The 14,255-nt window shown below is 45.2% G+C and overlaps 1 protein-coding gene across 3 annotated transcripts in view; it reads right to left on the reverse strand.

The window, feature by feature from the left end:
- Positions 1-218: 218 nt before the first annotated feature.
- ADAMTS12 (ADAM metallopeptidase with thrombospondin type 1 motif 12) overlaps positions 219-14,255 on the reverse strand; it is a 290,913-nt gene continuing 276,876 nt past the window's right edge. For all 3 annotated transcript variants that reach the window (XM_059173745.1, XM_059173743.1, XM_059173744.1), the window contains 2 exons: positions 12,192-12,345; positions 219-3,869 (listed from right to left, as the gene is read on the reverse strand). In XM_059173745.1, coding sequence (XP_059029728.1) covers positions 3,691-3,869; positions 12,192-12,345 — 333 coding nt within the window. In that variant the 3' untranslated portion in view covers positions 219-3,690. The remainder of the gene's footprint in view (positions 3,870-12,191; positions 12,346-14,255) is intronic.

The raw sequence follows: 14,255 nt of genomic DNA on the forward strand, positions 1-14,255 counted from the left end.
TGTATAATCATTCACGAGAAGAGACCTACGGTCCACCTCATCTGGGATGTGACTCATCCGGGGACATAATGAGCTCAGGGTGGAAGAGGAAGGAATCTTCATGGAGTGTGGGAGGAAGAAATTGGCAACCTCCTCCTCCAGTTGCTGAATCCCACGTTAACACTGGTGGGTGGTGGGGGTCTCACTACAGGAGTAAATGAATCACATGGAAACATCAGTGAGTTTAGCCATTTATTAATGCCACTCAATGGCAGGCTATGATTACAATCAGGTTTTAAGTACTGAGGTCCCCACCAAGGGACCCCCTAAAGTGGGCCTGGCAAAGCAGCACAGCACAGAGATGCAGGGAGAATGGATGGGTTGGGCCATACACATCATACAAGCACTTTGGAGGACAGTCAGAGGAAGAACTGAGCTCTGCCAATGATGTGGGTTTTTTTTTTTTTAATATGACATAATTTAAAATTCTACTACTAATAACAACAATATCTGAATTAGCCTTACAACAAAACAGGAGTAGCATCAAATATGTTGGCTAAGTTATAGCACCAGGCAGTTCATGTCATGTGGTTTCTCCCCTGAAAGTGAATCGTCGTCACTGAGCACCAGATACTGTCCCCTGGTTTCATCTGAAAGTCAGAGGGAGAAGAGCTGAGACCTGCAGTCTCTGGGGTAGCAATGTGTAGCTCTCAGGGTTTGAAGGATTTAAGCCAATTGATTGGGAAATGATTGTCTGAAACAATGTAAATCTCCCAAACTGGTTTCAGAAACTTGATGGAAGTTATCCAGAAAATTCACTAAACATCTGAAAGCACCACATTGGATTGCTTGCACCAAAAAAGCCATCATACAACAAGTCATTCCCACAAGGAGGCAACTGTAGTATCCACAGAATGATTTCCTTTTCTAGAAAAGTATTCCTTAGTCCCTTGAAATAAATTAACCCACAACTTTTCAGAGAACAGTGAACTCTACCAGGGGAAAGGCAGTGTAAACCAACCTTGCCTCGAGAACCTTGCTATATCGAAGCATCAGACCGTGTGGTGGCCTCTTGGTTCATGGCAGATGGGTGTCCAGTGTGTTTTGCTACACCTCTCACTTGCTTGTTCAAGGTGGGAAGAAGAGAGGACGTGTGTTAAGTAAACCAATGATGTTGCTTTTGTGTTGTCCCCCATGAGCACCGAAGAAATGGTAAAGACACTCTCTAGGTTCTTATCTTCAGAGTCTCCCCTCTCTGATTACAAGCATAGGGACCTGTCTGAACCCTGAGGATCCAAAGATGAGTGACTGTCAAGGAAATGACTGTGTCAGATGACTAACAGCAAGGCTATTTCTAGCCTGGAGTCCAGAATGACAGAGGCCACACAACGATCCCAGAGGGCAGCCTCCACACAGGAAGGGAATGTGTGGGATGCATGATGAGGGGCTAATTTCTTGTCTTTGAGAAACTGGAGAAAGGCCTAGAATGGAGATTCTGGGCAGAACCTCCTCACACATCTATCATCTTCACCACATGGGTCATAAATAACATGGCCCATTTTGTATATTGGGGGATATGGCCTAGTTGAGTTTGCTGAGAATCACTAGGGATCCGGGTTTGTTCCTGAGTTTTGAAAGGCTGGTCATATCCAGGTCTCTGATGACATGCATAAGCCTCTGATAGCTAGTACAGTACCGGGTGAAATAACTCGGGCCCGGGGCTGACACTCAGTGCCCCCCCCGCCACCGAAAGTCCATACTCCACTCTAGGAACAGTCTTTGCAAACTGCGTCGTTAGAAAAAAACAGGTTCTCCCTCACCGTTCACGTCACTAACCATTTAAGCCTCTCCTCTCTAAAACCATCGTGTCACCAGAGACTGTTATCAGCCAGCAGTGTTTGCCTTTAAAGACAGAGAATACAAGAACCTCATCATCGGGAAATAAACTCCCTCACTTCAGGTAAACATGGCTGTTTCTGTCCTGTTTTTCTTCTCTCTTAAGTTCCATCCCAACCTCAGTATTTTATTTTCCACAGGAGTTTACCAGAATAATACACATTAATGGCTTGAAAAAAAAAAATAAAAAGCACATCATATTAACAATGTTAAGCTTCTAGTGTCCAAGCAATAGAACTGGCATTGGCCGGCAATACCGTTACATGTTTGACAGACGTGGATGGACTCGTCCACTTGTACATCCATTTGTGTGTTTCTATCAGTTCTGCACCCTTCTAGATATTAGCACCGGTTTTCAATAGCACCATTCTGCTGAACGGATAGGTAATCCACGGGAGCCAGGGGACTCTGTGCTCCGCGGGGAACAGTAAGTGCAGTCTACTTGTGTATGAGCCTCAGCCAAGCTGCTTGTGACCTGAAGGCCCCATCCCCGCCCCCCATCCTCGCTCTCTGTAAATGCCTCCCTTGGCAAACCAGGAAAGTTGCCTTGCATTTGAGACCACAGCTGCCTAATCAGTGGTGAGAACATCCAGAACAAGCATTTTCACTTTCATTTCACTTTTTTGGACTCCTCTGACTTGCCTGCTCCCCTAAGGGACAGACCTTCAAAAGTTAACTACTGGGTATACTGGGGTCCTATTTAACCTCGCTTGGAGCTATGTATTTTTTTTTTCTTTCTCAAGACTGAAGTTTGTATTAAGTTCTTGTACTTAATACAGTTTACCTGGTTCTCTGAAATATTTTGATCTTGAGCCCCATTTTCTGTCCTGGGGTAGGCAGGAGTGTCTTGCAACCATGGATTTGACTATGGCAGCAGTTGTACGTGAACCCCCAGTAAGAGAAAGACAGTTGGACCTCTGAGTTGATGACTGAGGCAGGGAACATGCTGGAGAGGAAAAGTCAGATGGGAAGACTCCTCTGTTCTTCCCCAAAGGAAAGGTCTTTGCCAAGAAAGTGATAAGTATAAAGGTCTGTGTTTCTTTTCTTACACTGGCAAGAAATTAATTTCTGTTCATTTCCTTTTTAAGAATTTCCATAGAAATTATCTTTGAGTCAGAATGTCTTCCCTATAATTAAGCTAAATCCCTTACCTTTATTAGTTAGAGTCTATAGTTTCTGACCATTTCCTCTTTCCTCTTCTTCTCGTGTCTCCAGGCCATCATGGGAGTCTTAACAGCCCAGATGATGAGTCTACGGGGACTGAGTGATACAGCCAGCACCTTCTCTCCTTGTCCCAGTTGTGTACTGACTAAAGAAAGTTGCCTTCACCTGGATGAATTAAAGGAATATTCCTGAAAGCTCTTCCATGACATATTAAACAGCATCTTCCCCAAGTAGGGAGGAAACAAAGGAGGATTTCACCAAGGTAAATTAACAAGACTGTTTCCTGGATGCATGTGGTTCTATTTCCAGATACTCCTGAGGCAGTCTGGGAACAACCTGGGGTCTTTGTTTTTACTTTTAAGGGGGAAAAGACATCAGTCACTGACTTACCTAATTTGGCACCTTTCCCAAGAACCTGTCCCAGGAGGTGTCTGAACTTCCTGGATATCTCACCGGCCTATCAGGGAGTAGCAAGCACTGTCATCCCATGCCTTCCGCAAAGCCATTCTGTGGCGAATAAAACACTGGATTTCGTTTTGAACCAAAGTTGAACCCGAAAAACTTCAATGAAGTGGTCCCTGGGGCTAGAACACGGGGGAGTCAGTCAGCAGGCAGCTGTGGTCTGTGGTGGGGGGTGGCTTGCTTCTGGACTTAGAATGCTTTGGGGTTTTTGAGTGACTGTGGCTTTCTTGGCCTTCGGGTGTGGATGACGTGTGTCTGGGAACATGTGAGGCAGCACTGAGCCCTCACAGTGGGTACAGAACATTTCTTCATGGTTTTCAGTGTCTGGCAGAAACTGGTTGATAAGTTGTCCTTGCTACAAAGTAAATCTGTGGAAGGACAGAAAAATAAGAAAAAGAACATAAAAAAAGAAAGATTATCCTTTGTAAGTGAATGAGCACAACTTATATGAATGGAAGATGTTACAGGTCTACCCAGAAAGGCTTCGTAGTAATTCATAGTAGTTGACACCCACTGAATGGTGATTATGGAACAGACAAGGTACAAAGTGTTTGTGTTAAACAGAATTATCAGTCACAGTGCTTCACTCCTGTGCAACATAGCTCCATATACGTTCCTACCCTTGCCATGGCGGCCTGGGCAGGGGGGTGAACACTTCATAGCCTGACTTTGGCTTCAGTTTAATACTTGCTTTGGACAATGTGGTATCAGTAGAGATGATCCCTACAGGGCCTTGGGAAGTGCAATGTGGTGAACCTGTCCTGACGAGCTTCTTCTGTCCCCAGGAGAAGGACCTGTTCGTGCAGCTAGTGGACCGCGGAGGATGGGAGACACAGGGAGCAAACCTAGACAGAACCTCCAGCTTGCAGCCAAGGCCAACCAAGGTTAGCCGAACCTTAGCTGACCCACAGATGCTGAGCTAACCACCCATAATTGTAGTTTTAAGGCCCTGGGTTTAGAGGTGTTTGGCTCTGCAGTATTTTCCTGTGATCGTTGAATGCAATGTTTCACAAGCATTGCTTTCCGTAATCTCCCCAGCAGGGCTATCAGGCCAACAGGAGTCTTTCCATTATTACAAATGAAGATGGTGAGCCCTACAGAAGTTAAGGTCCTACACAATGTTTCCCAGCTGGTAAGGGGCATAGCCAGAGCTCAACAGAGACAATGTTGACTCTAGAGCTTATGCTTTTATCAGTCATATCATTCAAAGCACCAGATGATAACCCAGCTAGCTGACTAGCCAGCGGATTCTGAGCAGAGGATACAGATGTATGAAATGTGATCACTGCCCTCCAGAAATGGACCGTGTAGGTGAAAGAACAAAACATATGTAGATAATTCCCACAACAAGCATCCAGCGAGCTACCTAGAGTCTAATCCTTGTTCTACTCTGACAGGTCTAAGCAAGTAAGTCCCTCATTGTTTTTTCTCCCCCTTGGCCCTGATTTCTTTATCCATGAGGTGGGGACTTTCTCAGGGACCACCAGCACACACATTCTGGGAGCGATACTCAGACCGGACTAGTCCACGGACTCTTGAGCTGGAAGGAACTCACTAAGGCCCTGAAGAGCAGATTTTCCTTCTCTAAAGTGAAATTGTTTCAAAGTTTGCCTGAGTGCCTCTCCGAGCTCTGGTTGCCTTGCTTTTTCTTTTTTACAGAAGAGATTTGAATAGTTTTGAAGAAAAACTTTTTTCACAAATTGAAGTAATGTCCTCTTTATCCAAAAACCATGAAGGTATTTTTTCTTCTTTATGTTTGCTTGTTTTGTTTTTCACTCTCAGGTCATGAAGGCAAAAAAGAAAAAAAAGAAAAAAAACTTTTAATCTCCTCAGAGCTCATCATTCCCTTGACACCACCTTGTTTTTCTGTGAAGAAACAAAAACGTATTTGGTTAGCTGTCAGAGTCCTATTTTGTTTGCAGGTTCAAACAGCAGTTGGGATTTGGTAACACACAGTGTTTGTAGAACCCAAAAGGTCTTCACTGTGGATTCTTTTCTTCTTCAGGCCTCTTCTTTAAGCCTATTACAAAATCCAATCGCTCCTAAAATCCACAGGGAAGTTTCTTAGGTGCTCTGCTTCAGAAGGCGTACATGTTTCAGCCAAGGATTCCTACCATGACTTCTGGGCCAGGTATCGTGTGGGTGGCTGTTCAGAGTGAGGTGAGAATTCCTTTTTAGGATGCTGGCTTTGGAGCAGGACCAGCATGGGTGCCTGGTGGCACAGACCTGCTGCAATTTCTTAACCAGCATCTCCTGAAGCCCTTGTGGGTGGTGGCTGGAGGAGAGTCAGGCGGCATAGCTCTCTGCCCCACAACTCCCTGACGTGAGTATGGGAGTGCTCTGGGGCTACTTCAGGAGAGGAAGAAGACAGAGGCAGTGTCAAAAGTCAGCCTGCCTTCCATCTCTTCATGAAGCTTCTTTTGGCCATGCTGGCTCACATGGATCCCTGCTGTTTCAGTCTCCAAACTTGTATTATTATGTAATATTTGCTCAAACATGGTACTACATTCTATCTTGAACTGTTCTGTAAATGGTGGTATGAGCCTTTTCTGCTAAGGCTCTAGTATGATCTCTCGAGGGTGTCTACCATTCTAAAAAAGGCTTCCTAGAGGTTCCCAAAGTTCTTACCTGTTGTGGGCTGAACTGCATCCTCCAAAGTTTAAGTGTCCCCCAAAGTGGCAGTGGCGAATGTGAATGTGACCTTATGTAGAAATGTTTTTCTTTTTCTCTTTTTAAAGATTTTATTTATTTGACAGAAAGAGAGAGAGAGAGAGAGAGGCAACACAAGAAGGGGGTGTGGGAGAGGGAGAAGCAGGCTTCCCACTGAGCAAGGAGTCTGATGTGGGGCTCAGTCCCAGGAACCTGGGATCATGATCTGAGCTGAAGACAGATGCTTAACGATTGAGCCACCTAGGGGCCCCACATGGAAACAGTTCTTTGAAGGTATAATAATGATATAAAATAAGATGAGGTCACAATAGCGTGGGCCCTTATTCCTTAATAATGACTAGTGTCATTATAAGAAGAGGAGGAGAGACCAGCACACACAGTGAAGAGAAAGCCACGGGAAGACCCTGACATCAGAGGGAAGCTGGCCCTGTGCGGACAGAGCGAGAGACTGAAGTGACCCAGCCACATGCCAAGTAGAGCCAGGGACTGTCAGCAACGAAGGGAGGCTAAGACAGAGAGCATGGCCCTATCAAGACTTTGATTTTGAGCTTCTGGCCTCCAGAAGTGTGAAAACACATTTTTGTTGCTTTCAGCTCTGTAGCTCTTGGTAGCTGGGTACGGTAGCCCCGAGACAGTAATGCGCCTCTCCCTATGACAATAATCATAACTGAAATACAACAGATCGTGCACTCACCCCACAGCAGGTCACATACTTCCTCTGTACTATTTCATTTGATCTACCTAGAAATGTACTTATAGGTATGGCTCTTCTTTTAAAAACTGAGGGTTCTGAAAAGTCTTAGTAACTGGCCCCATGCTGCATAGCTGATATGAAGTTGTGACTGGGTTCCGAATGTTGCTTCAGGGAAGGTTCCCAGGATGCCACCAAGGGAATGAAGCTCTTGTACTGGCGATGGGAGATGGGGTGGGAAAGGGGCCACATGGACAGGTCTTCCTTGAACACAACCTCTTCCCTGGCTCCACACAGGCCCCCAGCTGTCAGGTTAGGTGACACGCATGGGACAGACGGAGGCTCAACCATGCCTTGTGTTCTTGCCTAATCTTGCCTGAACCATGAAAGAAGGAAGCCTGCTTTTCAATGGTCCTCAGAGTCGTGGGAGCATGCTGGGTCCTGGGCTCTCCTGCTTGAGAGTGGGGTACTCGAAGGAAGAACGGATGTGGTGGCCTAAATGGGGAGCCTGTGTTCCAGGCCCATGTTGAGCAGCTCATTTAGACAATGACATGAGCCCAACATCGTGGCATGGCTTGACTGCACAGTTCTCTTTCTTATTATAAAACAATGAAGGCTTGTTGTGTTCATCAGCACACTGGATCCCAGCCGAAGCACACACAATGCTTGTAATTAGGGGCAACTTGGAGAGGAGATCCTAATTTGGCTCTGCCTGTTCAATAGAAACCAAGCTTGGAAATTTAAAGGGACAGTTAAAAGCTTGTTTCTTTGTGGTCAGCTGTGTCTAGGCTGAAAGGATAATGTTTTGCCCACAAAAGAAAGTTGAAAAACAATTTCAATATTGCTGACAAATACAGTTTCTGTAAGAGTTTGGGTTCTTTGAGGCCAAGAGCTGTATTTTACTTATTTCTGGAGTCTCAGGTTTTTTTTTTTTTTTTTTTTTTTTAAGATTTTATTTACTTGACAGAGAAATCTCAAGTAGGACAAGTAGGCAGAGAGGCAGGCAGAGAGAGAGAGAGAGAGGGAAGCAGGCCCCCCACCGAGCAGAGAGCCCGATGCGGGACTCAATCCCAGGACCCTGAGATCATGACCTGAGCCGAAGGCAGCGGCTTAACCCACTGAGCCACCCAGGCGCCCCTGTAGCCTCAGTTTTTAAGCACTTGTCTAGGACGTATCTTGTGATCCTTTATATTTGCTGAATAAATGAAAACATGAAATCCTATTCATCTGAAAGAATATTCCAGAATAGAAAGTTTGCTGACTCAAATGTTCATTTGTACCAACTCGGGGTCTATGTACTGTCCTTATTACTTTCTTTATTCTTTTTCTTGCCTTCTCTACCCCTTATTCCTTAAATTTAAAACAAAACAAAAAAACAACAACCAACCTAGGAATAGTGGTGTATATGAGTTTTGCTTTTGTTTTTTAATCATTATGAATGTAATGCCTAGAATATAGTAAATATTTCTGGATAAATTAAAAAATATCTTAACCTACTTAGGGTTTTACTATGTACTCTCTACTATGGAAATGGTAGTTCTGATTTAGAATTTAAACCATTAACAACTTAGATGGCATGTAAAGGAAATAAAATGGCCTGGAGGAAAGCAAACTTTACGTGGAATTCATATCTGATATTATAAGATGGACACAGGGCATATGTTTATTGTGCTGGCTGGCTGGCTGACAAGATTCCGGGCACTAAATGCCTTACTTTCAAAGCATTTTAGAGGACATTGGGGTAAGAGTGGGTGGTGGGTTTTTAAAATCAAGGAATTTCTTGATGCTACTCTTCATGTTGTTTCTATATGAGTAAGCATGGCTCGGCCTTCAAGAGAAGCTCGTAATTAACTTTTGTTGCCCTGATAATTGTTGATGAGTGGAATTCATTGCTATTTATATCTGTTGCCAGCCAGCTGTTAGTCATCATCTTCTCAGTGTGAGATTTCAAGAGAAGTCATACCAAGTATGCATTTAACCTGGTTCTGATTATTGAAGATTGCACTGTCCAGCAATCAAACAGTTAAAGACCATCTACTTAGGGTGCCTGGGTGGCTCCGTTGGTTGGGTGACTGCCTTCCTCTCAGGCCATGACCTTGGAGTCCCAGGATCGAGTCCCTCATCAGACTCCCTGCTTGGCAGGGAGTGTGCTTCTCTCTCTGACCCTCCCCCTTCTCATGCTCTTTCTCATTCTTTCTCTCTCTCTCAAATAAATAAAATCTTGAAAAAAAAAAATCTACGTAGAATTTAAAAATAAGAGCCCATAACACTGGACGTGGTCAATGAGGCCTATATTGCGGCTTCAATTTTGTAAAAATCAACACAACACTGATGGGTTCTAGAACCTTAACATTTTAAAAACATGGTACAATAGAAGGTTATGAGATGACATGAAAGGAAGAGGTTCTCAAATTTGCCCTTTGGCTTCTCAAACATTCATGTGCGCAAATCACCTGGGAATCTTGTTTAAATGCAGATTCTGATTCAGCAGGTCTGCAGTGAGGCCTGAGCTCCTGCACATCTAACAAGCTCCCAGGCGAGGCCAAGGCAGCCAGTCCACAGACCACATTTTGAGTAGTAAGAATCTGGAAAACTAAAACTTAGTTACACCTCTGAAAATAAACCCTAGCACTTTTCTTAAGAGTTTCAAGTAAGGTCCATGATGGCCATCCTCAAATGTAATTTGTTCGGAAAGTAACTGCACATGATAATCACTTCCACAACATTTTCTCCCTCAGTGTATTGCATTCAGAATTTCCAGCTCAAAACCCCCTCGTGGTCTTCCCATCTGTGTAGGAAACCAATCACAAGGCACTCCTACCTAAATGATTCATGGGCCTATCAACAAACACATCCCAAACAGAACTCATTTCTTTTCTTCATTCCCAAACCCACTCTGGGCATAGGACAACCAATGAATGGTAGCTTCCTCTATTCAGTGGCCCACGTTGGAAATCTGGGCTCATCCTCTCTCATCTTCCCCCTAGAACAGAGTCCTGCCACATCTCCCTGTCCATTGGCTCTTGAATCTACTTCCTTCTCTCCACCTGCATGTCTACCACACCAGCTTATATCACATCTGTCTCTGGTGTGGGGGACAGCTGTGTCTACAGAGTAGTCTTCCTTGTCTACCTTTCAGTGGCATCCAGCATGATGTTCTCATCTCCACACCCTTGTCTAGAATATTCCAGTGCCCCTTTGCCCCTTCTGCCCTGAAGATAAAGTCCAAACTCATTGGCATGTTTCCTAAGCTCCAGCTTTCCCCTTCAGTCCTACCTTTTCTAACTTCCCTTGACCTTCAGAGAGCTTGAGTTAGGCTTCTGCGCCATGACCTTGTATTCTTCCTGCTTACTGCAGAAACCGAAAGTCTCTCCAGGAACCTCCTGCCTGCCTGACCCGTCTCCTCATCCTTCACTTCCTCCACAGGCCTTCCCTGCTCTCCCCAGTTTGCAGTCAATGCCTTTCCAAGAACTCTTATAACATCCTTACTTCCCTACTCAGTGTTGCTGGGTTGCGGCTTTGTTTCTTGACTGACATTATGTTTACATGGAGTTGGTCAGGGTCTAGCAAATATGTGCTGAGGAAGAGCACGATTTGCCAACAAGCAACCTCTAGGGAAAATCTTCTCGGGTACGAACTCTAATGGTGGTCTCTGTGGAATACCCGCCCCCTCAGTCCTTGGAAGGAGGCAAGAAATAGATTCACAGACCGCAGCCTTCACTACCTCTCATCCTGAAGAATCTTCAGAACACGGCTACCACTGGGGACCACCAACGTGATGGTTTTCAAGATTTTTCTCTGAGGTGCTGCTGTCTAGTAGTCAGCTCTTGAACGAGGGGCAGAGTAAATTCAGCCTGACCCTCTAAATCCCGATCTCAGGACTACATCTAAAAGAGGCATTCTCTACTTTATAATGGATGTTAACTATCAAAAAAATCCTCTCTCCCTACCTAAAAACCTTCTCTCTAGGTTTTTAATTTAATTTAAAAAACCCTCACATATCAGTGAAGCCCCAGACACCAATGGAATAGACATTAGAATTCATGCTCGGACCTATTCAGAAAACTGTTAGTCTATTGAAATGAAGTAAGGTGCCCGAGGGAGGTAATCGAACTGGTTTGTTGATGGAATTTTTTCTTTTCAAACCCACTCAATACCTGCTATTTAAAATCTTCACAATACCTCTACAAGGCCTGTGTTATTATTCTCCTTAGAGCCAAAAGGAAACAGGCTCAGAGCATTACATAACTTGCCAAGGTCACAGAGATAGAAAGGGGCTGCTAGGGGACCCACACCCATTGCTGTCTGATTCCAACACTGGATTCCTTCCACCCCCGAGAGAGCAAGGCCTGTGAAGAGAAGGCGACCTGGCCTGAGACTCCGGCTCTGCCATCAGCCCTTAACCTTTCCAGGTTGGAGTTCAACACACTTAACATGACGAAGGTGACCACAGGTCATTCAACCTGGGAAGCTTTCTGAAAGTGGAGGTTGGATGTAGCAGACGACACGGATGCTCCCCTGCTCAGGTCTCCCTCCTCAGATTTGTTGGTCCACTTTCATGTGTCACCCCCGACCCCCTTCCCCAGTGCCAGCATCCCTGTTCTTCAGCTGCTAACACCCAGAGACGCTGGCTCTTTTGGAGGAGTGCCCGCAGTGTCTGCTGGAGCTCATTTGTCTCTCCATGTGGAGAGCTTTTAACCTGCGAATTTCCTTCCCCTGGGGTGGCCCTTGGCCTGTGGCTGAAAAGTGTGGGAGCGTGAAAGTCCAGCTCCAGGACCTCAGGAGCAGACGGCTCTGACGCACAATTACCCCCCGGAGCTCTCCCGTGGGACCAGGCTGAAGCAGCGGCCTGGCTGTGATTTCTCCCTCTTCTGTCCTGCTGCCCCTACTCCCCTCAGGGTCTCCCTCAGGAGCTTTTCCAAAATGGATCCCTTGCACCGAATCTGCACCTCAGAGCTGTTTCTGTGGCGCCTGAGCTAAGCCGGCGGTGCGGCATTGACAGGGAGGGCCGCTCAGCCCCTGACTGGTTTCCTGAGAAGGACGGGCACGTCTCTCAGACTTTTCTGACAAAGCAGAAGAGATCCTCATCTGTGCAGGATGACATCAATCTGAGTGCGCTCCGAGGCAGGAAAACATAGGAGATAACCCCTCAAGGAGTTAGAGTCAAACCTCACCAAAGTGATAGCTTGCTTTGAGTGGAGCTGGCTGGCCTCTTCAGCATGAAGATTCCTGGCACCAAAGGGGACTAAAACCATCCACAATGAATTCACACGGGACACCTTATTTATGAAAAGCTCTCACCCCGCCCAGCAGTCATCCATTCACCCACCGTCACGCTTCTTGCAGGCCTCTTGGCCACATTTTCGGAATTCTGGAGGTTTGGGCTCGTGATCACACAGGCATTGGTCTTCAGTCGTATTGTCCTCTGAGGAGACACAATGGACGGTCCTCTTCTGAAAGCCACCCCCACAGGAAGCGGTGCACTGAAAGAGAGGGGCATGCAGAGAGTCACAAGTCTTCCCCACGGCACGACAGGATTGCTAACGCCACTGTGCTCAAGCAGGGGAAAGTCTCCATGACCAGGAATTGTCTCGAAGGAGTCAGGGCATAAAGCACTAGTCATCTGGAAATGTGAATTGAGGAGGAGTCTACACTACTGACTGTGGACTGAATTCGGCTTAATTTACTATGGGGTTCCCTGAAGAATGTAGACAAAGGTGGAACAGCAGGAAAAAAATAGAACAAAATTTCATGTCTAGGTCCTGGTGCCTCAGAAATCCAGCTTCTCTGCACTCATTTTGACTTGGGGCTGGGAATCAGATGTGAGGAAAGAGAAATGAGAGAGGAAAACCATGGAGGGTTGGAGAGAGAACGTGGAATGGGCCCAGCTTGATCTTGTTGTGGCCTCAAGCCACACAGGCAAGAGGGCACCACAATGTCGTGAAGCAGCTGCCCATAAGCCAAAGGGAGTTCTCTGGCCTGCAAAAGTGGCCTGTGATTTCTGGGGCTGTGAGAACCTTTGTCTGTACTTAGCACATATACTCTTAAAAAAAAAAAAAAGTCTTTTTATTGTGTATATCTGCAGAACATAAAATCCACTTTTTAAACTGTTTTTAAGTACAGTATCCAGTGCCTTAAGAGTGCATTCTCACTGTTGTGCAATCATCACCTCTATCCATCTCTAGAACTTTCTCATCTTTCCAAATTGAAACACTGTTTCCATTAAATAAGAACTCCTCCATCTCCCAGCCCTAGTCTTAACCCCTGGCAACCACCATTCTATTTTTTGTATCTATGAATTTGACCTTTGTAGATACCTCATCTAAGTGGGATCATATGATATTTGTTCTTTGGTCCTTGCTGATTTCAATTAGTGTAAAGTCTCCAAGATTCCTGTATATTATAGCAAGTGCCAGAATTTCATTTAAGGTGGAATGATATTCCATTGTCTGTTTATACCACACTTTGTTTACCCATTCATCAATCAATGGATACGTGGGTTGCTTCCACATTTTGGCTATTGTGGACCCCAGATACTCTAATGATTAGCATCTATTTCGTGTTTTATTACTTTTAGCCTTTTCTTTCTTTTATAATCAAAACCTCCAAGAGGGCAGAAACCAGTAAGAAACAACTACTGAGCTCTGCAACAGAGGCCAGTGGGAAGAACAAGGGAAGTTAATCAGCCAGAATCTGGCAAAGAGTCCTGGACCAGGATGCCAGAGATGGGCTTTTCCACTTACTTTACATTGTCCTGGATCATTTACTCAACTTCTCACTTTCTTTCTCTGTAAAATAATGCTGTTAGATAAAGTAAATGACTTCCTTTCCTGCTCTTTTCTCCTAAGGGTCTGATGGAGCCAGGCTGGGCTGGTACTGGGTGCTGAAGTGCTCTAGGCCCTCTTGGGCAGAACAGATGAAGATGGAAGAACTAATTCCAAGCCAAGCACAAAAATAAGCAGAGAGGTCACTGTCTATGCATTTATTACTCAAAGAAAATGACTTGTGAGTAAAGAAGATGCATGAATTTATGTTGTACTTTATTGGAGGATTAAGCAGGAACCATGGTGGCTAATTTGGGTTTTGTTAATGGTAGTAATACTGTGAGTTTGGGGGTTTAGAGAGAAGCTACACCTTTCTCCATACTCAGTTCCGCTTCTTTTGGAACCAGCAACAATAGGGAATCTTGGTGTAGAACTGAGCATCCCAAAATAAGGATGGGGCTAACGCTGATTAGCTGAACTCCATGCCAGTCTCATTCAGTCCTGGATGCCTATTCAATCAGAGCCCCGGGTTTCTCTTCAGCTTAAACTGGCCTGTTGGGAAATGTTGATTCCCAGGGTTCAGCAGGTGACTAGCAAAGATTCACCTGTGAGAAGCTATAAATCTCTGG

This window comes from Mustela lutreola, chromosome 5, assembly GCF_030435805.1.
Source record: "Mustela lutreola isolate mMusLut2 chromosome 5, mMusLut2.pri, whole genome shotgun sequence".
Classification (NCBI taxonomy): Eukaryota; Metazoa; Chordata; class Mammalia; order Carnivora; family Mustelidae; genus Mustela; species Mustela lutreola.